This window comes from Eubalaena glacialis, chromosome 5 (assembly GCF_028564815.1).
Source record: "Eubalaena glacialis isolate mEubGla1 chromosome 5, mEubGla1.1.hap2.+ XY, whole genome shotgun sequence".
Classification (NCBI taxonomy): Eukaryota; Metazoa; Chordata; class Mammalia; order Artiodactyla; family Balaenidae; genus Eubalaena; species Eubalaena glacialis.
The window spans coordinates 109,133,026-109,157,315 of record NC_083720.1 but is presented as its reverse complement, the minus strand read 5'-3'; the positions used below and the strand labels follow the sequence as shown (position 1 = coordinate 109,157,315).

At 42.1% G+C, this 24,290-nt stretch overlaps 1 protein-coding gene across 9 annotated transcripts in view; it reads right to left on the bottom strand.

The window, feature by feature from the left end:
- AFF1 (ALF transcription elongation factor 1) overlaps nucleotides 1-24,290 on the bottom strand; it is a 199,140-nt gene that overhangs the window by 76,098 nt on the left and 98,752 nt on the right. For 7 of the 9 annotated variants that reach the window (XM_061192492.1, XM_061192493.1, XM_061192501.1 and 4 more), the window contains 2 exons: nucleotides 8,831-8,954; nucleotides 7,138-8,058 (listed from right to left, as the gene is read on the bottom strand). In XM_061192492.1, the coding sequence (XP_061048475.1) occupies nucleotides 7,138-8,058; nucleotides 8,831-8,954 (1,045 nt within the window). The remainder of the gene's footprint in view (nucleotides 1-7,137; nucleotides 8,059-8,830; nucleotides 8,955-24,290) is intronic. The other 2 variants (XM_061192495.1, XM_061192497.1) reach the window with 1 other exon arrangement.

The following is a 24,290-nucleotide window of genomic DNA, read 5'->3' as shown; positions in this document are numbered from 1 at the left end:
TACCTCTTAGGTCTCCAGACTTTTGGCTGTAAAGGGAACAAGAAAGAAGCAATTAGAGTAAGACACAGGAGTGAGGAAAGCTTTGTTTTGCCCTTTCAGCTAGGAAAGGCCTGGATGTAACTACAGATTGTTAGGAAAGAGCCAAGTGATGGGGGAAAGGTTTAAGGCAACCAAAAAGGGCGTGCAGGTGGATGGGAGAGTGGAAGAACACCTCCCTCTCAGAGATCAAAGGAAAGAGAGAACTGGTGGGCGCGGATATGGAATTTTTCTTTTTGAATCATCGTAGGTGGAAAGAACTGAGATTTCATACCTGGTGGCCACCGCCACTAAACGGCAGAAGCAAAGTTAAAGGCCTCAGAGCAAGCCACATGGCTGCCACCACCAAAAATGAGTTGGAATCATCTTCTCATTTGAATCATCTGTGCCACCCAACATTTGTATGATTTATCAGGTGCCGACACAAAGGCAAGGCCAGGAAGAAAAACGGCGCTCTTAACGCTTTAAATAAAAGTGTTACTCAAAGGGTCATGACTCCACAGAAAACACGCTGTGTGGCAGAAAGACTACTGGAACTAGAAGTTAAGGGTCCTGGTTTCGTGCCCCCAGCTCTGCCACTTATGAGCTTAAATCATTAAACTTCTTAGAGACTCAGTTCCATGGCATGTAAAATGGTGATTCGTGCCAACTGCCCTGTCTAACTCACGAGGTTGCTGTGACAATCAAGAGGAAACAAATAAGCAAGTGCTTTGGGAATTAAAAGGGGGGGGTGGGGGGAGAGGCAGTAAAGTATTTCTGAGAGCATAAGCTTTTGTAAAATGAAATATTTACACCAGGGGTTGCCAAACTATGGGAAGGCTGCTCTTCAGGGGTGAGCTGGATGCCCCTGTGCCATCAGGCAGGGATGGGAAGGACGGTTGGTGGTCCCTCACCTTGGCAAACCAGTTTTTAAAAGCTCAACAACCCCCAAGCAAATGCTTTCTTTCCCTAGGCTCATCATTTGTCTAACACTTGAAAATCAAATGTTTAGGGCTTTATTCACCTAGAACATCTTAACTGGGCATTCGTGATCCCTTTGATCTGATCCCACCCACATGCTCAAGGATACTCCAATACACAGGAGCCTGTTCCGGGTCTTCCTGTCTCCTCAGCAACTCTACCTGCTCATTTTGATAGCCGTACCTTGTTCCTTAAAGCCCAGCTCAAATTTTAACTCTAATCACTCCTACCACCACCTACTGAGCTCTTCCTATGTACCCAGTACTGTTTTAAGCACTTCATATGGATGACCCTGCATCCAGTAGCCCCACTGTACGGAAGGATAAACTGACAACACAGTGAGGTCAAGTTCCTTTGCCTCTACGAGATCTCCTTGAACCAAAGGCCCAGTTACCCCTACTAAATTTTGCACCGTTTCTTGCCTCTATGTCTTTTCTCTCAATCCTTTAGCCTGGAATGCACTTTTGTCAATACCCAAAGTGCTTCAAAAGTCAACTCTAAAAAAAATGAAAGGCAATATAATGTAGGTGTCATAGTTAAGGGCATGGATTGGAGCCAAACTACTTGGATATGGAGTCCAGATCCAGCACTTAAGGCCTGGATAAACTTGAACAAATGAATCTTTCTGCACCTCTGTAAATCTCTCAGTAAAACAGCCACAGTAACAGTGCTTACCACATGGAATGGCTGTGAGGATTAAGTTGATTCACATAAAGCATTTGGAACAGTTCCTATCACAAAGTGCACTAGAGAACAGTGTGAGCATTATATGACTATAATTAGTAGTTCCATATTACCTCTTCATACTGATTATACTTTGTATTTTTTACGCTATGTAATAAATGTACTGTCAAGTGTCTTTCTCTCCTATCAGCTCCCCTTTGTATCTAGTGGGTGTTCAAATACTGTTGACCAAAATGGCAGAAACCTAGAATGTAAAAAGTGAATCCTTCTATGACTAAATTTTTCCTGACAGGAAAGATTTTTTTTAACATTTTGTAAGAATGTCCAGATTATTTGGTAATAGGAAAAAAAAATTTTTTTCCCCAAATTAACATGTTCTCAGACATGAGGAGAAAAAAATGTTGGAAGTAACATAAACTCTAATTAAAGCATGAAATTCTATTAAAAATTTATTCTCTAAAATGCAATAGCAAACATTTGCTTTGGGGTAGAATATTTAAAAAATTGAGCTGCAAGGAAAAGAATCCATAAAGCCTGAGCTGGTAAGAATGAGTGCGGGGACTCTGAATAGCACAGAATACTTACTTCCTTTCTTAATTCATGTAGTGCAGTTCAAAGCTTCGATCTTGCCCAATATGAATTTTCGGAGTTCTATTTTTTTGTAAATTGGAACAAAAAAACCCTAAGGTAATTTATCTAAGGGACAGGGCTAGAAATAGGACCTCTAATTACTTAAATACTAAGGCCCCTAGATTAAAACATTAAACCTCAAAACCTTTCAGCCAAAGGGATTAAGGAGATTAGAATGGGCTTGACAAATTACCACAGGGTTAGGAGGATGGAAAAAAGCAGAGAAAAAGTAGGCCAAGCTTAAATAGGGAATAAAATGAAGTTCAAGAGAAATCTAATGGTGTGTGTGGCAGGGGGGAAAAATGGTCGACCTAGGGATTTCAACAATTAAAAAAGGAACAATATCAATGTAAAACTAACTGCTTAGGAAGTTCTTAGAAAATGTGAACATGCCGCAGAGTTAACCTTGGAAAATGATTTTCAAATAGACCTTGGCAAATGGAGAGGAGAAATCCATGGCCAAAAAAAAAAAAAAAAAAACTTGTTATGATAACATGAACCAGAATCCTCTCTTAAAAAGAATTCGGCTGAAGTATCTTATGCATATTGGCCACCCCCACCAAAACAGCCCAAATCAAAACCACTAACTCAGTCGTCAGCAGGACTCCCCTCAGAATATCTGGTTTTCTGTCCCTGAAGATTATCAGTTGGCTGAGAATAAAACACAATTAATCTAGAGAGGAGCTAAAATGACTCGGGTGGCACATGAGAGCCTGGGAGAGCGCACAGCCTGGAAAGATTCTGAAGCGGTGAATGTCTCCATTCTGGCAGAGGCACAGCATGAGGGACCCAGGGGGGATCCAATAACCCTCCACAAACATCTCAAGTGTGAAAACAACAAGGAGGAACAGGAATTTCTTATCCTGGTACCAAATGTACTTCTGGCGTTTTGAGAAGGAATGGAAAGTAAAACGTACAAGGAAAACAACTCCAATTAATACCACCCAAAAAGATGTTCCAGGTTCGATCGCAGGCTTTCTTCTTGCTTCTATAAACAATTCTGTTCTCTGCACTAACTCATTTCCAGCAATTTTTGGAGCTTTTCCAAAAATATTTTGCCTATATTACTTAAAATGTTTCCTTCAGAGTTTAAAGTGTTTCTTCAAACTCAAAAAAAATCGCCAGGATCAGGAAATTAAAGGTGGCAGCATCTACTCAGCTCTAGCTGGTGAAACTGAAAATCTGATTTTTCACCAGAATTCTCCAGTTTGTAAATATTGGCTCAGAGGGAGGAAAAAAAAAAGAAAGAACGAAAGAAAGAAAAAGAAAAAAGAAAAACACATTATACAAGCAAAACAAAATAGTCTGCACGTCCAGTCTAGCCCTCAGGCTGCCTGCAACTTTTGCTCTAAAACTTGTCAGTCATTTGCCACTATTTTTAAACTTCTATATTTAGATATTTTGGGGTCTAAAATTTAGCCATCCTCCAAGCAGATACAGGTTATTACTATTCATTGTTTCTTGTAGATAGGACGTATTCTGCTCCAGACACTCAACATCATCAGGGAATTGTGCACACAGAAAACCTTGCTATCATTTTCCTAACAAACATTTAAGTCACGTAGGTCTGCCCAAGTTACCTGAGCTCTAGCTCATGGAATCTAACTTAAATTTCCAATAAAGAACTACTGTAATAAAAACATTTTTAGAAAACTGAGTGAAGCTAGATAAGGTTGTATCAGAATCTTACTTTCCCCATGAGCTTGAAAATATTGGGGACCCAAAGGAAAAAAAAAAAAAAAAAACCATGAGCTGTAGAGGAAGAGTGTATGTAGTTCTGGGGGCCCTACTCCCTTATTTCTTCCCTGAGGCTTCTCTCATGTCCTGCTCAGGACAAGTAGTCCCATCAATTCAGGTGATCATTTTGTCTGAGGGCCCACAAGGGAGACTCCAGAACCAGCGGGAAGGGAGCCCTTCTCTAACTCCTTGTGGCCTGTTATCAGCTCTTCTGGAACAGTTTCATTTCCAGGCTCTAGAAGAAACCTCATGAGAATCAGCTACAGGTACTTGAGCCCACCTGTATACTTGCTGAATCAATCTCCTACGATGGGACCTGGGAAGTTTTATTTTTAACCATTTGTATTTTTAACAGGCTTCCCCCAGGTGATTCAGACTTGCCACCAAGTTTCAGAACGAATGCACAGAATGAATGCACAAATTCCATTTGATCTACAGTACTGGGTTTAGAACCCAAGAAAAGTAGTTGTGGCACACGGGCTTAGTTGCTCCATGGCATGTGGGATCTTCCCGGACGAGGGGTCGAACCCATGTCCCCTGCATTGGCAGGCGGATTCTTAACCACTGAGCCACCAGGTAAGCCCCTACGTGTTTTTAAAACCTTAAAAAAATAGCCATTTTATTGCGTCTACAAACAGAAAATTAATGGTAAGTCTGTGAAACGTGAGATCTTACTAAACCAAATCTAAACGCTCGCCAGAGAGCACCAATATCCCTGTTTCCCAGACTTACTCCCCCTTCATTACAAGTTCTTTGCCCAGAGCCCTCCATCTGCCTGACCCCTCAGCTCCATCCTCCCATGCCACCAACACCACCCAGGGTCTCCAAGGCAGTAAGCACCACAGCTGCCACTGGCCTGAGAACCCTGATTAGAGGCCAGAGGGAGACATCATGTTAAAATGAAGGTTGACTGCAAACATAGGCTGAAGAGGAAACGTTTACATCTACTCAATTGTTGACAGCAGATGAAGAAAAGCCAAGAAAACGCCATTCTCTTACCACATCTATGGATGATTTTGTTCAACTGTCCACTCAGAAAATATGCAAGGACCGTCTAATGTGGTCCTATGTTTGAAATATGTATTAAATCTGAGGAGCTATAAGACCCTGGAGAAATCTCAACTCACCTTAACTTTTTTTCACCAGGAAAGCAAAAGGTTAACCGGGATCCTCTAACCTAAAAGGTCTACCAGAAAACCTGTTGGCTGAGTTTACATGGGTTCACTGTCTTAAGGCTGATGTTTGAAACTTTCTCTATGCACCTAGTAGCAAACAGTTCTCTAATTGTTTCACATGTGTAGGCTGATCTCCAGGCTACACTGTCATCTCTCTGAGGCAGGGACCAGTACTTCTTTGGCATCCCACCCTGTGCTTATACATATGGTTGGGTATTTGGTAGACAATGCAAATATTTGCCAATTGGTCTTAGAATTGTTTTAAAGCAATTTTTAGTTGCTTAGTTTTCTTTTTAAAGAAAACATGTTAAATTGTCCCCTTACCTTTTTTTTTTTAAACTAGGAAAATAGAACAGACCTTATTTGATAAATAAAGAAAACTCCATTAAGTTCTTTCTGAATTATAAGGTAGGCTGACTGACCATAGGAGGCGGGAAGACCTCCCTTTATTCTTCTCCACCTTCATTCTGTTCCCTACCCCTACCGCCCATCAGAGCACAAAATGTTCAGTAAATGGCTCACTGCAGTGAATCTGCATAGCTTATGGGGTTACAGGGATTGTTCTGCCATCTTGGTCATTTCTACCACGTGCTTTACTCCCCTTTCTAATTTTTCCTCAGCCCCCTTTCTAATTTTTCCTCAGCCCCCTTTCTAATTTTTCCTCAGCCTCCAAACCAGTCACATTCTGAAGACATCCGGAGACACTCCAGCTCAACAGCTGACTATGGACAGAACCCTAACCTCTTCTAAACCAAAAGCTGACACCACAAAGGAACAGATTTTCCTCCTTCAAGATAAGGGTTATCTTTCCAGCTATAGATCCTGGAATTTTTTTTTTTTTTTCTTTTTTTAAACCTTAAGGAATTTTGCCTTCTAGCACTATGTAAAACTGATGTAAAGCTGGAATCTGGGTGCACATACAAGTCTTTGAGGACGGGATATGCAAATTAGAATGTTTATACAATGGATGTAACTCAACCACAGACTTTACCTTAACAGATAAGCGCTAAAATAAATTCACTTCAAGCATTTCACTTTGCACTACACATCTAAATTTGAGTAACCGGTGTTAATTTAGAATTTCAGTGATAGAATGTGTGCTCTGATTCTCCTCATTCAAACACCACGTTGCCATTTGTCAAAGGAGCAGAAAAAGGAATTTTTCCCTTGTTTAAAAAGATAAAGTATTTTGTTTACTTGAAAAAGCCATAGTTGAATATCGTTCTATATTATATTTGTGACTCACTCTCAAATGAGATGTCGTCACACCTCCACTCTTCTTTTGTAGGTGGTAAATAAAATATATTAGAACAGAAATTTAGTTTCAGTTTCTTATAATTTATAGGGAACAAATCTTTAAAAATTAATACTTCGCCTCCAACATTTTGACCTCTTGTTTTCACTTTTTTATGGTTTGGATCTCAGGAAAAACTAACTGGGGCAGAGGAAGTATTAACCAAAAAAATTTTTTTTCTTTACAGTGTCTTTAAAGAAGCCAGTGTTCCCCAAAGCCCCAAAAAATCAAAGACAGCTCAAAACCTTCCTGAAACTTTCATGATAGAAATGTCCTCTGCCTCAATTGGGTTGTGGGTTGTATAGGTGTATCCATTTTTCAGGTGTATCCATTTTTCAAAACAGAGCAAACTACGCTCTTCCCCTTTCTATATTTTACTGTATGTCAATCATGGCTCAATAAAAAGATTTTTTTTTTTAACTTTCTATGAATCACATTTTAGTATCTGTCATCAGTAATCCACCTCAGACCTGAGTTTCTTGTGGGTCAACGAGATCCTAAAGCCAGAAAGGAATCTCCCTGAACAGAGGCCACTGACACCCTTGTCCCTAAACCTCTAGAAACTTCCACCTCAAATCTTTCTTCACACTGGAATTGCCTCAGATGTGAACTTCCACTCACCTCGACTGACTGAGAAGGCATTTTCAGCTTAGTGAGCTTGGCTTTGGCAGGCACTTTTAAGTCTGTTTTTTCAAAACTCTGTTGCCGGTAGTCCTCCGGCAGTGGTTTCAGTTCAGGAGACTCACTAGGAGCCTGATCTTGACCATCCATGGGCCGGACATAAGCCGTGGGCTTCTGCTGCATTGCAAGGCTTTTTGAGGGGAGGGGGGGTGGGGGGAAAGTCTGAGAAGGTGGCTGGGGAGGGGCTACCCCAAGGCTGGCAACTGCTACTGAACTGTCTTGAAGGGTCTCTTTATCATGGACCTTTACCAGTAGGTCCTTGGGAGACTTGGCCGGACAGTAGCCTTTATTGTTACTGTTACTGCTGTGAACCTTGTTGCTTCCTTGCGTCCTGGGAAGAGTCTGCTGGTTGGAATGTACAGGTGACAAAGGGGGGACTGGGGAAGGCAAAGAGAACAAAGGAGAAAGCTCCCTCTCTGGAGCTGAGTCTGTCATTGAAGCACAGTGGTCTCCATCAGCCCTGCGGTCACCCTTTTTGTGATGATTAGAGCTGTACCCCTCCTGACCAAGGCGATCTTGGGTCATGTGCTGGCTGTCTGGTGGGCCATAGCTTTTGACATGGAGACTTGGCATTGGTTCCATTCTTGGCTGCGCCATCTTTGGGTTGTGGCTAATGGTACCAATAGGAAGTGGTCCAGACGCAGGAGTATTAATAGGCTGGTGGTGGACACTAGTGTGGAAGGAGTGAGATGGAATGCTGCTCCCCTTCTCAGGAAATGAGGGGTATCTCGGCTTTCCCAACCTATTTTCAGAAGCATCCAAGCACTGAGGGTGGGACTTGGTACTAAGGAACTCCTTCACCTCTTCATAGTTTCCCAGCATGTTCTGTATTCGACTGGAGAGCTCATCACCTTTTTCTGTCTAAAAAAAGAAAAGACAGCAGAGTTAGATACTGAGGGGGAAAAAGAGGGGGAGGAAAACCATTGTTTAGTAAACCATGTTACATAATGCCATTAGAAAAGAAACACCTCAATTTAATGTGTAACACAGAATTTAACATGCAATTTCGACTCAATTCCCCTGCTGAGAAGCCTGCCATGGACAAATATTACTAAATACAGGAGACAAACATTACAAAAGAAAACCACAAACTTTGGTAATTTTGACTACCGAGGTTCAGAAGATTTTCATATTTTGTTTTCAAAAACGATCTCTAGGATAAGTTGTCTTATTTTCACAAGTGTGACCCTTGTTCAAACTCACTTTCATCATGAAGTCAAATATGGTGATAAATCAGACTTTCTCATATTCAAGAAATTACCTTGTAGGACTTCCCTGGTGGTGCTGTGGTTAAGAATCCACTTCCCAATGCAGGGGACACGGGTTCCAGCCATGGTCCGGGAAGATCCCACATGCTGCGGAAGCAACTAAGCCCGTGCGCTACAACTACTGAGCCCGCGCTCTGGAGCCCGCACGCCACAACTACTGAGCCCGCGTGCCACAACTACTGAAGCCTGCGTGCCTAGAGCCCATGCTCCGCAACAAGACAAGCCACCGCAATGAGAAGCCCGCGCACCGCAACGAAGAGTAGCCCCCATCTGCCGCAACTAGAGAAAGCCCATGCAGCAACGAAGACCCAATGTAGCCAAAAATAAATAAAATAAATAAATTTTAATAAAAAGAAAAAAATTACCTTGTAGGGCTCTCCAAAAAGGGGAATCTTTTCAGAAAATGCCTCTTTCTCTTGGTGAGCTTCCTGGTTGCGTCTTTCCTTCTCTCTAATTCGAAGCAGGTTTCTGTCTTCATTGTATAAGCTGCTTCAGATGCCACAAAAGAACAAAAACAAAGTTTATCAGTATCCAAGCTTTGCTGTGCATACATACATGTGTGAGGGAGGCAAGGACAGCTCAAGAAGCCTCGACGACAAGGGAGCTGGTTTAAAGAAAGCCCAAGTCCCTCAGCCCACTCCTAGATTAAGGCCTCAGTCAGCTGGCCGCGACCCTCCAGCTTCGGGTCCTGGTTCTGGAAAACTAAGAGTTCACTCTGGGCTACTGGCTTCATGGCTCAGGACTGACTCCAAATGGAAGAGTCTTTTATAGTCAGTGGTGGGACTGAGACAAGATTAATGATATTTTTACTTTCGTCTTGCAAAATACAGGGTAGAGGTGGACGCTTTTCATCTGAAGGAGTCAGCAGGATGTGAACTTTAAAAAGGCTGTTTTCCTGGATCAGTATTTTATATTTTGGAAGATTAAAATCCAAAGGCTTATTTCATAATTAAAAGATTACCAGGCACCCAAAACAGCATTTACTTTGTTCTCAGCCTACTCTACTGGAAGAGTCTTGGCATGTAAACCTGAAAAGATAAATTTTATTTCTCATTTCAAATGTCCAGGATGGGAAAATCCAATTTTAGATGTCAGCTCTACCTACTGAAAAACTATAATCTGATTGCACTATTTAAACCACATAAAAATGTATCCTAAATCATCAGCCCCGGCACCAAAGGGGTTAAAAATGCATCTACTGGCAAACAAATCACGAAGCTGGAAACTCAAAAGAGTGCAGTTTTAGCATGCAAACCAAAAGTGGGCTTGCCTTAGGTCAGCAACTCGGGCCACGCCCTCCCAACCCCGACATGTGATATGTAAGAACAATGAAAATAAGAACTGTTAAGACTTTTGTCCTCATAGACTTGCTTTAGAGTATCTACTGAATCTTTCCCCCCAACATTATTTGAATAAATCAGAAAATATTCAACTGTTTCTCCAAGGCTCTACGTACCTTAGAAATTCTAGCCCTGATGTCAGACACCCTCCCCCACCCCTTTCCCGGCACCTAGGCCCTCTCAGGACTTCTCTGACTTCCTCTGACAAGAGCCTACTTACTGGTCTCCCTGCCTCCACATCTTGTCCCTCTAATTTAGCCTTCTCAAGGAGAGAAATCCGATCTAAGGCTCTGGTTCTCATGTCACCATCCATATTTTAAAATAACCTGCGTTCGATGGCTCTTTGCTACTGCAGAATAAACTCTGAACCCTTGCTTTGGCATTAAAATTCCCCCACAATCTAGCACAGACCTACCCTAGAAATTACCTTGCTGTCTCCCTGCAGGCCTACCATATGCATTCTACCTAACAGTCATGTCCATTCCCCAAACACACCCGGTAAAGGGCAGCCTCTTGCTCTAATCCACCCCCACCCCAGAACCCCCTTTTACTGAAAGATAACCGTTCTTCCAGGACCAGTTTACCTACAAAATTCCCTCAAACCACCTCTGTATTTCAGTCACGCCAGACCACTCCCTGCTCCTCAGTGATATCCTGGACTTCGATGCTTTCACTCTAATCACACGAATTTCCTCTCCGTCTCTCTCAACCACATACTCCTATACCCAATTTTCAGCTACCAGCGAAAATCGGGAGTGATTCCAATTTCACCCACTCTAAAGGCTTTCTCAAATCCACCTGACTTAATATACTGATTGGTTCTCTCCCCTTCTCCCCTTTCACCTTGAATGTCAAGCCCATCATAATAGAACCTCTCATATTTTTCTGCCTCCTGGTGCTCAAGCATGGTACTTTGCATAGAAGCTAAACATTAAATGTTTTTTAATTTAAAAATAGCCACTATGCTTACAGTATATTACTTGTAATTTTTAAATTTAACTGAAAGACACGGCGTGCAAAAACAGTTTTTAAAAAATTATAACCATCTAAAAAATGAGTGTCTGCTATTTCCACAGCCCTTCAATCTACAGGTTGTGGGAAGTGGGAGGGCACAGGCGGGGGTGGGGGGTGTGCAGGAGGCTAAGCTACCCTGTTGAATTCACTGGGATGTAGTAAAGAATTATCTGCTTAGATCACCATAGCAAAAACTTTTCCTAGGTGATGGGTATCTTGATATCAGATTTTAAGAGAACAGCAAAGTGAACATTTATGTTAGTCAACATACTAAAAACACTGAGGAAAAACTAAAACAGAAACTGGCTTATGGAGTCTTCTTTAAGAAGTCTGAATCTCACACATTTCAGACAGACTTATTTCTGGTTGACAGTAGCACAATGGACCTGTTGATCACTCAAGAATTCCTTTCAATTGTTTTATGATTTTGGTAATTTTTTTTTAAAATTTATTTATTTTTGGCTGCGTTGGGTCTTCGTTCTGCGCGTGGGCTTTCTCTAGTTGCGGGGAGCAGGGGCTACTCTTTGTTGCTGTGTGCGGGCTTCTCATCGCGGTGGCTTCTCTTGTTGTGGAGTACGAGCTCTAGGTGCACAGGCTTCAGTAGTTGTGGCTCGCGGCTCTAGAGCACAGGCTCAGTAGTTGTGGCGCACGGGCTTAGTTGCTCCGTGGCATGTCTGATCTTCGTGGACCAGGGCTCGAACACGCGTCCCCTGCATTGGCAGGTGGATTCTTAACCACTGCGCCACCAGGGAAGCCCCAATTTTGGTAATTCTTGTTGGCTCAAAACACACACACACACAATGTGTACCATTAACATCCGACCATGGGAGCCAAAAAAGAGGGTTGATCAGGAAATAATTTTTTTCCTTCAAACTTGCTTCACAGCCACTTTGTTTGCAGGGAGGGATAGGGCATGCAACTGTCCTCTAAGCAACTTGAACTCCCAAGCTTCTCTTTTCCAAAGCTACCTGGTACAGACAGCCCACACAGGGTGCACATAGAAGGGGAAGCTGCTTTGCAAGGGTGTCTGTTCTGCTAGTCTCACCGCAAAGGGAGTTCTCCCTTGTCTGTTTCTGCTGGTTATGTCAGTGGAGTTTCTATAGCTTGACTGCTTGTTGAATGTTCCTGGCCTGTGGCTCTGCTTTAAGAGGCAGAGCTCTGCCCACTTCTAAGTAATCGCTACCTTTGCCTCAGAAAGGCCACCCCAAATGGCAAAATTCTCAGTCCCAGACTGAAAAGCGAGCGTGTGTAACAGAGCACCTCAACTATCAGGCTGCTCGGGGTCCTTGCTTAATTTTCCTGTCAACTGCACATACATTTAAGAAAAGCTACAGTGGTTTTAAAATTACTAAAGTATTTCTAAATCGATCAGCTCAGCCTTATCTCAGCATCAGTTAGGCTTTAGCACACGTCTAGATTTTTATTCCAAAATAATCAAAGCTGCTACAAAAATAATGAGAAGAACCCAATTTTACAAAATTCCAAACACTGGCTTACTGCTTTGGGATTCAAAAATTGAGGCACAGGCCTCCTACCAGGAGGGAATTCTACTAAATTAAGGATTCTGCTTAATTAAAGGTCTGACTTCATTAGTTTAAAAAAAAAAAAAAAGTTTAAAAGCCACACCCAGATTTCACTGGCAGACATATGTAATATTATACCAATTCTGAGATGAGCTTTGAGTGTATTTTTTTTCTTATTCACCATCACCCTTCAACTGAGAAACCCAAAAATAGTGAGGTGAGGAAAAGATATCACAAGTGTCACTGGTAGGATGAGTTTTATGAGGCCTAAAGTTGGTGAGAGAAACTCACTCTCACCCACACTGTCTGCTGGGCAACTCCCTCTTGGGTCTCACTCACCAAGGCCCCCGGGCAGGGCAGAAGGCGGCAGAAGAAACAGGAAGTGACCAGTCCAAGCCCCAGGATGACGACATAGGGTAAGCTGTGAGCCCTCATTCTTCTAGGCTGTCTACCTTCTCCTTGCAACTAACAGGGCTTTGCCAGTCATACTGGGCAGCTTTCTGGTTTATTTGGCTTTTACTTATTATTAAGTTTACAGTGGCTTAAGGAATGGTTTGTTAAAGTATCAGGCAAATTTTTTCATGAGCATTTTCTTTTTCTTGGTTCCATTTTGAAATCAGGGGAAGTTTACATTTTAAAAACATTAACACAATTAGTAGCATGAGTAAACCATTGTTCAGCCTCTTACACACCACTGTTGTTTTTAAACCAAGGTGCAAGCAAGGAGGGGGCGGATGGAAGAATTTTAAATGAGGGGACTTTAGGAAGCAGTAAATGTCGTACGTGATTCGTAAACTCTGTAATTACCTTTGAATAATTACAAGTTGACAACCACTTCTCTTAATTAAAGGTGGCAGTTTGTCCTCTGGTATGAAGGAAAAAAAGCATTCCTGCTCTCACAGGATAACCTCACCCCAACATCAGGCTTGTCAGACTTTGTCACTGTTCACAGAGAGTGAGTTACAGTTGACCCTCCATGTCTGGAGATGTGGAACTCACAGACTTGGAAGGACCATACTAGGCCATTTCATATGAGGGACTTGAACATCCACGGATTTTGATGTCAGCAGCAGTCCTGGAACCAGTTCCCTGCAGGTACCAAGGGACTACTGTACAAGTTCTCCTTCATTGATTTCTACATGGCTCTTTGCATTAGATAAGAGGTTCTCAAACTTCAGTGAGCATCGAAGCACCTGGAGGACTTGTTCAAACACAGATCATAGAGACCTGCCCCCAGGGTTTCTGATTCAATCTGATGTGGCACCTGATATTTGCATGTTAAACAAGTTTCTAGGTGGTTCTGAAGAGTACAAGAGAGCACAGTCTTTGGGGGCTGTATGGATCGCTTTAGGCTTACCAAGAAACAATAGCAATTATGAGAGCACCAGAGCCAAGGACGGCTCCCACTTAGCACCTGCAAATCAGTGAGCACAGCTTTAGGCAAATCACATCAGCCTCCTATTTAATATTCACAACTACTCTGTGAGAAGGAGATGATTAATCCCGTTTCCCAGGTGAAAAAAATAAGGCTCAGTGATTAACTTGCTATTAAATGGTAGACCTGAAAATTCAAGTGCAAGCCGCCTGACACCAAAGCTTCCGTTCTGAGTCACAGTTCGGTGGCTAGTAAAGCTTTCAGGCTATATTAAATAGAGCAAACAAAGAAAGCATGCTAAAATGTGGTAATTTACAATCACTCATAATTGCTTATAATCCCTTAGTCTCAAAGAAGTACACATCGACAATTCAGGTATTATCCCTGCCAGCGGAGCATCTCAGAGCCATAAAACACATGTTCCCTTAAATGTATCCATACAGGTCTGTCCCTGCCCATGGACCCAACAGAGGGCTCTCTTAACTGGGGGGGTGGGGGGGGGGGCATGATGGGGGGGAGGGGCATGACAGCATGAAGTTGCTCTTCAAATTATAAAAACTGTGCTACAATTCTTATGTTAGAGCCTTTTTTAAGTTTACAGATTTAAGGTCACTGACCCCAAAATAACCTCTGGATTCACAAGTCATCTCTAATGTGCTAAGGGGCTCTTCACGTTAATTTCTTTCAAGAAGAGGCTATAAATAAACTTGCACTAAAGTAGCCATTATATGCCCGATACTGGGCTCCACTCCCATTAACTTCTGGCTGGCTGACCTAGGCCATGTTCCTAGGGCCTCAGTGCCAGCTTTCTGGTCAGCCCAGGAGTCCCCACCTGGGGGGGGGGGGGGGTAGACAAGTCACATGGTGATGTGAAGCAGCTGGCTGCATTCAAAAACAAGTCCACGCGCTGACGTGCCCCCGCCCTGGGGAGGGGGGGGGCGGGTGCAAAGTCGGACCACCCAGCAGACATCCATGAGTTCCACCAAAAGTGTGCAAAAATATTTTTAGATAGGGAATAACTTTACTTTGCAGTAGGCAGGTTCTTGCTTTTGGATCATATACTACTGTCCACCATCTGCAAGTTTCAACACCGATGCCTCAGAAAGATTTCTGCAAAATACATCAAACCACCTCCTCTACCACATTTTTTTTTTTTTTTTTAATTAAGTGAACTAGAAAGACCGATGGGGGAAACCACAGGCTTCAATTTCCAGTGCCTGGTGAGAGAGAGCGGTGACATGTGAGACTCACGAGCCATTACTAAGGTGGGCTGTGCCACAGATGTTTTCACTGACAGAATTCCACCACTCTCCATCAGCAGCACAGGAGCCTGAACAAAGCTTGGAAAGCTAAAACCTGCCAGGGTGCGCTCGCTTTCAGAGAGGTGGTGAAACTCCTGAGGAATTCAGAGCTGCCCAGTCAGCCCCTGAATGCAGTCGTCTGGTCAACCCCATGCTGGGGCCTGTCAGGGCACATTTACTCCCACTTTTCAAATGCTTCTCCTTGGGGGTATGGGCCCATGCATTAGAACATTGAGATAAAATGAAGAAATCACAGCTCTGTAAGGATTAGCGAGAGTGATCCCCCCTTTTCTCTCTCCCTTGCACCAAAAAAGGAAAGAGCCTATGTGGAAGGAGGGGAAGGAAGGCCCAAGTTGGGCTTGGGATGCGGGGGGCGTGCTGGCTCTGCTATCATCTGGCTATAAGCACCTTCCCCAGGCTGAGCCCAAGGGCCCTGCTGCTAATCTAGGTTAGTCATGCAGGATCCCCGAATGCCACCAGGCGCTTCCATGGCAACTCGGCCCACAGGGCAGGCTGTGCACAGCTGACTACCCATTTATCACCCTTGACCGGTCACTTCGCACAGACCTTCCTCTGATGGATGTGACCGACTCAAGTTTAAAAGTTAAATTCTCTCTCGGAGGATAGAGTGCAATTTCTCCTGCGCATTTATTTTCATGGGCATGGAAGAGACATTTGGTGGGAAGGACAGGGTAAATCCTGAAATCGACAGGGTGCATTAATTCTCGAAAAGAACGAGTCTTTTCACTGTTTTAGCAGCACTATGCCATTCTGGTTTGAACGTACAAAGGATAGAGCAAAACATAAAACTCACAAGTCTGTTCACAAAAGATAGGCAACTCTGGATTAGAGAGTAGAGATATACGTCACAAAGTGACAGAGGCAAAAGGAGAGCAGGCTTGGGTGATTACTCGTCGCGCAAGTGACTTTTTTAGTTTGGAAGCCACCCCTGTTGACTTTTTAAGTCCATCTTCTGGCCTTTGTTTCTATGTCCTCTACTCCTACAATCCGGGGATCAGAGAACATTTTGCACATTGGCTTTATGAAAAAATGTCCAACTTTTTTTTGTCATTAAACCGTATCACTCATAAATGCATTTTAAAATGAGAAATCAAAGTGGCTCCATGTTTGAAGGCAGAAGAAATGTTGCTTCAAAGAATGGAAAATGTTTTCGTCTCCCGCTCTGTGCACATGAAAGAATTCACAACCGGCTTTCTCATGATAAAAATCACTCAGCTAAATCTTTCAAGGATATCACCTTCATTACCTGTCCCACCACTTAACACACACAATAAATATAAAGAAAACATCAGAGACTTAATCCTAAAACAAAATCTGATAGGATATAAAAATAAATACCAGCCAAAGCGAAATGACAAAACAGCAGTATGTCACAGTTGTTTTCCTGGAGGAGCTCCTAAAGGATCATCTCTAACAGCTCTCTCTGCTACTCACTTCTGCTTGCCACAAAATGCTCAGCCTCATTAAAATACCAGAAGAGTTGTGACTCCATTTTGCAAAATTCAATCAACCTTTAAGATACTTCATATACCTTAAAGGCATGCTATGAGTTTTAAATTGAAACAGCCTCTACCTGGGCAAGCTTGGGGGGAAAAAAGTGAGTCACTTCACTTTTAACGAGAGACATGCTAATTTACCTTTCAAAATGAATCTGCCAGGTCCTCTGCAGGCATGTTAACGTGGAGCAAAGGTCTGAAAGGATATACTTTACAAAAAGCTATCAAGAAGGAGCACCAGATCAGGGTGGAGGGAGTAGGTGGTAGTTTGGTGGTTTAGAGAGTTTCTTGCTTTAAAATTCTGTTTTAATGTGCTTTTCACAAGGAAGTATTCATTCATTTGTGTAGTTAAATGTTCTAATTAAAACCAAAAGAAATAGCCTCATATCCATATAACAGTATCAAGATCAGGGGTAAAGAAATATTGGGGTGCTGCTCATTTTGGCAATAACTCTCATCAGAACCTCTGAAAATTGATTTCGGACCCTGAACTCAGTCTTAGATCGTTGCTAAATAATAACTATAGACCCACCTTCATAAAACTGCATTGAAGACTATGTTCCAAAGTTCAAACACCAGCAGCTGCTGTTTTTTAATTGGAGTAGTCTCACTATAACCCATTTTGTTCTTCTTAATAAATCACATAGGGAATTCCCTGGCAGTCCAGTGGTTAGGACTCCCCGCTTTCACTGCTGAGAGCCTGGGTTCAATCCCTGGTCGGGGAACTAAGATCCATCCCTCAAGCCTCATGGCGAGGCCAAAAAATAAAAAAACAAAAATAATTTTTCTAATCATATAAATATATTTTGAGGGGCATTTTTTGCCCTATAGATGGAAAAGCACAAGAACTTGTCTTCTCACTACTTGGTCTTAGAGGGGGCATGGGGGAAACGGTGTGGGTGGGGATACACAGCCCCAACAAAAGTGGGATGAGGGGGAAGGAGACGAATGAGCTAATGCATTCCCATGTGCAGTACCCCAAGTCCCGTACCTTCCAAACACATTTTAAAAAACAGAAAACTAGTACTGACGGAGGAAGGCCATCATGCCAATGACACAATTACACAAACCACACCAGGGAGAAGAAATCACTCCCACTCTCAAAGATTTTGACGATGCATATGGCTGGCAGTTAATAAAATATTTGTTTTTAATGTTACTTGAAATGAAAACATCTTATTGGTACTGACAAATTCCAGAAAACTTAGTCTCTGAGAAGCATTCCCTAAAATGCTGACAGTACTCACCTGCAGTTAATTGAAAGGACAAAGAAGTTACTCACCACAGTGGGAAACAGGATCACTAGAGATAAATCTGCCCCCTGACTAGTTATTTACATCTCCCCCTTTAGTTATAAAGACCCCTGATGATCAGAGCCACCTCGCCTCTGACGGCCTGCTGGTTGGCAGTGCCCATTTGGCACCCATCAGAAACACGGGTAGGAGCTGTTGGCTCTTCCTGAAAGTCTGGTCTGTACTAGGATCAACCAGAGCTCTGGCCTCATTCCCAGGCCATTCTTCTTGCACACTCAACTGACCATGAAGGACCACATCACATACCTATAAAATAATGAGGCTGGTGAAAGTCTGTATCATTACAGCCACAAATTAAAAGAATGCTGCGGTCACAAACTAGGAAAGAATGTAGACAAGCAAGCTTAAAGTTTTGTTTGCTTGTTTTAATGCTTGCCTCATTTAATTCATACTCAACTTTAAAAAAATGTTTGGGGCATTAAATCAATTAAGCATCCAAAATTCAAATGAAGTGTTGTGTGGGCTTCCTCACTTCTCCTCCTCCTGGGCTATTTGCTCCACAAAGCTGCCTCTTTCTAAAAATCATGAATCTGATCTTGTTATTCACCCATTTGATAAGCCTTCTGAGTGTCCTGCTGCCTACAGGATTAAAGCTGAGGGGTAGGTGTGCCAAGCAACCCTTCACCACCTGGCTTCCACTTACCCTTCAACCCTCATGGACACAAACCCTTTTCCACCCACTCCCTCACCTCTCAACCCTCTGAACACAAGGAACTGGGAGAAAGCACAACCCTCCTCTCTCTGCTAGTTCCCTAATGAACTCCTAAATTGACTTTCAAAGCCATCCAAAACATCACTGCCTCTAGCCTCGACCTCCACTCTCACCTCCCATCTCCTGCTGTAAATGATTTCTTTCTCTGGGATACCTCTGTTCTTGCCAATCTGCCCATGTTTACATTTACAAAAACAAGATGAACTGGATACGTGCCTACAGATTTCCCTGGTTAGACTGTGAGCTCCTTAAGGGCAAGGACTATTCCTGAGAGCTTAGCAAATAGTGATGCTTACTTAATACACGTCTTTGACTAAAACGATTATATTCTGGCATTACTCAATTGCAAACAATCCAGAATTCTGCAGAATTCTGCCAGTCTTATTTATTATTTGATGACAAAATATGATTCACTGTCTGATACCTAAAACCGATTTTACCAGACTGTTGTACCCATCAAATGACTCAAACCTAGAAGGAAGCTGACATCATTCTTTCCTAGGTCAGCCATGAAAGGTGCCTCAGCTAACGCCGCATGTTTATCAGTTAATGTTACAGGTTTTATTCTTCAATTAGTCATAAAAGCATACTACACCAAAGGAAAAAAAAAAGTTTGGGTAACATTTATAGCAAATACACATTTAATTTTAAATCAACAAGATTCAGAACAATATTAATAAGCTGTCTCTAGGAGTAAAACTTCAGCAACAAAACTCCCACAATGAAAAATCTCTCTGTGCTGCTATAAATGCATCGTGGGAAAAATAAAGAAAATACAAGATCTAGAGAAATAATTTTAAAATGCAAATCAGATTATGTGGCTCCTTCCACTGCTGAAAGCCCCCTCTATAGGTTGCCCTTAGCATTCAAGACTAAAATCCAGAAGCTTGGCCTGGAAGGCTCCATCCCCACTTCCTTTCAACTGCTACCTCCCAGATCTATTCCCCTCCCCATGCCCTTCCTCAAGTACTAGCCACACTGGCCTTTCCATGCCTGGAATAGGTCGAGCTGTGCGTTGCTGATCCCTGTCTGGACACTCGGTCCTAGAGCTGAGGACAACATTGTCACTAATATCTCCGGTAATTATCAGCTCCTCATCCAGGTCCCACACCTAAATGGCCACTCTCCCCGCCCAGCAGGAGCTCTCTAGCACTTCACCCTGCTTTGTCTCTTTTTATCAGTAAAATTGTCTTGTCTGTTCATTTATCTGTTTAACTATGTCTGGCGCCCCCCCCACCTCCACGAAGAATGTGCAGAAGGTCAGTCACCTTTTCTCGCCTGTGCCTCACTATGTACCCAGCTCTATCCCATTAAGCTAAATGAATATTGGCTGAATGGATGGAATTCTGCATACAGACGCAAAGACAGTAGTGGTTTCTTTCCTTTTTTTTTAAAGAAAATCATACAACTTGAAGTTAACAGAAGCATTTTCAAAAGACAGTCATTTTTTAAAAACTAGGCAGTTATGGACAGAATCCTCTAAATGACTAATACATCAAAATTTCAAGTACCATATAGAAAGCAAGAGAAAAACAAATCAGTTCCAAATTCATCTTGTGTCTCATGAGACTGCTAAAATGTCCCTAAAGGGATTAAAAAAAAAACTCTTCTCTCAAATTATTCGGGAGCAAGTTTTTTGTTTTTGTTTGTTTGTTGTTCTTTTAAAGAAGAGACTAATTCTATAGTCATAAGAGATCAAACATACTAAGTGGATATTTTTTGTCACTTAGCAGCTTAAGCACCAGATAATTCCCAACACACACCAAATTAAACAAATTACATTCTATAGAACAGCTTGGAAAACTGCACAGGATTTACCATTCCAAAGGAAGAGTCCCTCCCAATGACTGAACTTCTAACACACATTCCAGAAAACCAATTGCACCACATACGATAAGAAGAACCGTTTGAAACTGGGCCAAAGTACCAAATACAGCTTCAGCCAGAACAAATGCTCAGCCTTTAGACTTGCTAACCAACAGCAAAAAGCAACAGGAAAAGGCTTACACTTGGAAAATGAAAGGAAAAGCAATGTCTGTGTATTGATAAGAACAGTGGGGAACAATGGGATAATAAGGAAACTGGCAAGATGCAATTTATTGCTCTAAAGAAGAAAATATTAAGAAACACTTATTCTTTAAATGGGTACACAGAGATCCAATACATTTTTCGGTTACTGAACAAACCCCCCAAAATTGTAGGGCTCTTCCTCCATCCATTTAAGGAAGCTCATTCCATAAAAGGAGAGGATATCTGAAAACTAAATTTAACGATTCTCCATTCCCCAATCAACACACGACTGTTAGTAGTAGAAATCACTGCCAATTATATTTTAAACCTAGTTAAACAGACTGCTGTGGACACACATATGAAGAGAGAAACTTTCTAAGACTGAAAAAGTTTCCAGGCTCTAACAATCACATGGAATAAAGCCACATGGATAGTTAATCTTACTTGCATATTACACAAAACAGACGATGAAAATGTAATGTAAGAAAATGTCCTATAAGTGTTTTTACAGAACCATCGGCACTTTTTTTTCCCTTTACCTCTTGACTTACAGTTCTCTCTTCTTTTGGTTAACTGCACATGCCACACTTGTTTTCACAGAAAGAAAGCTTAATGTCATAAAAACTAGAGGCAGTCTCATTATCTATTCCATTTCATTCCACAGACATTTCAAGTAGGAAGAACAGGGAGATTATTATAGGAGAAGAAAGCTGGAAACATGTATTGGTATTTTATATGGCAACAAGCAACAATGACATGTTTCTAAATATTCTCATTTTCATCCTAACCCCAGCTCACCTCCTACCACCCACTATAATTGGCATCGCCTTAAAGCTAAACAGTAGGTCATTGTTTTTCTGGAGAAGTCTCCCTTCATTTCGACCTCTGCTAAGCAGTGTTATGAGCCTTCCAAAGCTTGTCAGGATTCTCTCGGCTGGATTTTGGCCCAGCCAGGAACATTTATATGCAGACTAGATCATCTTTTCCCCATCAGTGCCAACAGGCAGCTCACTTGCATAAAACAAAGGGTACTTATCAAACTTAATAAAGCATCCCTCCACCTTCTTCAATGCTAGTAAATGAGAATCTGAGAACTCAATTATTTAAAAAAGAAAAGAAGTACACTTCAGGATTTTGAGAGATTATGTCCTTTATAATGCTTTAACATTTTCATTTTTAACTCTCTCTTTGAAAAGCTGAGGCTAATATATCCATTGTAAGGAAATGATAAGCAAACATTCAAAATTACCAATACACTGATAACATACTAAACAAGGCCTCTGATTATAAAATATTTCCTTCAAACAAAATTGCATTTAAAATATTATTTATGCCACTTAAAGTTATTTAAGAGCACTAATGCACTTATCTGTCTATGGTTTTCGGTAGCCCGACTCAAGATCTTAATCCTCACAGAACGGTAACAGAAGACCTATTTGTTTCCAGTAAATATTGATTTTTATGTGCTAGACCTAGGGACAAAAGAATTAAGGAGGCCACAATCTAGCGGGAGAAATACAAAAGTGGGGAACCACTAAGAGTGATTGTAGAGGTTGGTTATAAACGCTAAAGAATAGGGGAGAAAGGGAGGGGCCTTAGATGATTTAATTAAGAGCAGTGACATCTGAGCTTGAAGGATGAGCAGAAGTCTGGAAGAGGAGATGGGACCCCCATACCCCCACTGAGAAAGGGATCACTGGCCATGGGGTGTTTGCACACATCTCACCTCGTTCCCCAACGCCAAATTTCTCATAGGAAGGGTCCAAAGAACTCTGGGTTATTTGTGGGGATGACAGCTTTTTGCAGTCATCCTCTCCACTGGGCTGGCCTAGGCCTCAATGATCTTTCTTCTGGCAACAATCCCCTCATACGGCCTGTGGGCTTTCCTCGGCCTGAAACAATGATCTCAAATAGGGTGCACCCCAAAAACTGTCAATTTTAGGCAATGAACAGAGCAGGGATGTCAAAGTTTAGAATGCAAGTGGACTCAACTGTGGCCACAGATGATCACAAAAGCAAAACTGATCACTCCTCCCACACCCTCTTTCCTCCTCGCCGCCCCAAAGAGCGCTGTCCCGGCACCCACAAGGTACCAGCCCCCGTTACAAAGCCTTGCTGCGCAGAATCTGGCCTGACTTCTTAATTCAAATGATTTTACACTCTTTTCAAGACCTCCAATGTATCATTCTGCTTACTGAGCCAGCAGTCACAACCCCAGGACTGAAAAAGTTCAGTAGTAAATTTAAAAGAAACATTTAATTGAACATCCCCACCCCAAACTGTTCCTTAGTTTCCTGACATGATTAGCCCAGAAATTTCAGAGTGGCGAGTAAAATTAAAGGAGAACAAGGCTACCAGTGGCAAAGGGGGGGGGGGGATTTTTTTTAACATTCCTATTTGACATAACATTAACCAATGCTTTAATCCCAACTTATAAACGTACACTGAATAAAGTTAGCCGAAACCAAAAGAATGGACTAGACTAGGGGTCGGCAAACTATGGCCTGTGGGCCAAATCTGGCCCAGCTGCCTGTTTTTGTAAACATTTATTGGAACGCTGCCCATTTGTGTACATATTGTCTATACCTGCTGCAGTCCTGGAACAGCTGAGGTGAGGAGCTGCAAAGTTGAGTAGTGGCAGCAAAGAATGCATGAGCAGTAAAGCCTAAAATGTTTGCCATCTGCCCCTTCACAGACAAGGTTTGTCAACCCTTGAATTATTAAACGAGAAAAACAAAGGATGAATTTTTAAGTTCATTTTGGAGTGTTTCATTTAAAGGATTACTTCTGAAATAATTTCTTCTGGAATATACAAGTCTTTCAGTAACACCAAATTTCTCTCTCACCAGCTTACTTGCCTAGAGGGGAAAGATGGAAAATCTCCACTTTTATCTCTTAATTATCTAATTTTAATGCCTTACTCCCTTATTCCAAAAAATTAGCATAATGTAGTGTGTGGTGAGAAGCGTCCCAAGGGGGCAGCCTGCAGATTCCAGTGCCACTCACTCTACGATGTTACCCACTATCTCCAGGGCTCAGCTTCCCCATCTCCAATACCTTGCCTGGACTAACAGTCAACAGCCTCAAAAGGGTGGCAAAACTGAATGTGTTGGTGGAAGTTCGGGAGCTGTACGAGGCATAAAAACCATGCCAGTCACTGGTTCCAGCTGCATCTTCAATGGAATAATGGCCTTCACACTACAATTCTTTAATTTTAGGATGAAATAAATGGAAAAGGACAGGATGTGAGAGAGATGGCAGAGCAGAAGAAAACATTAGGAGAAGCTCTGGGATTAAAAACTCCCAAGGCACAGTGAGTCCAGCCAACTTCCCTGAGCTATCTACTCCAGCAGGCGGGTGTGGTTTTTGGAAAATATGAAGAATTAAGCCAGTGGCTGCTATTAAAGGTCAGAACTTACTGTTCCTCAAATGTCCTGGTTCTTTAGAAGTCTGGTGGGAGACTGCACGACTAGATTTGAGTACCTTTATTTAAATAAAAGGACATCTGTTAGGTTGACAGCCTTGATGAAATTAAACTGAGATCTTCAAATGAAGGTAGAGTGAACATCTTGTTTGATGTCTTATTCCTTTGAATTTAAAACCTCTTAGGGGATCTCCCACTAATTAAGGCTGCTACACCCACTCTGCCCTCAGGCGGATGTTGCTTCCCGTACAACTCTGGGCCAATCATAGATTGAACTATTCCCTTACAATGAAATA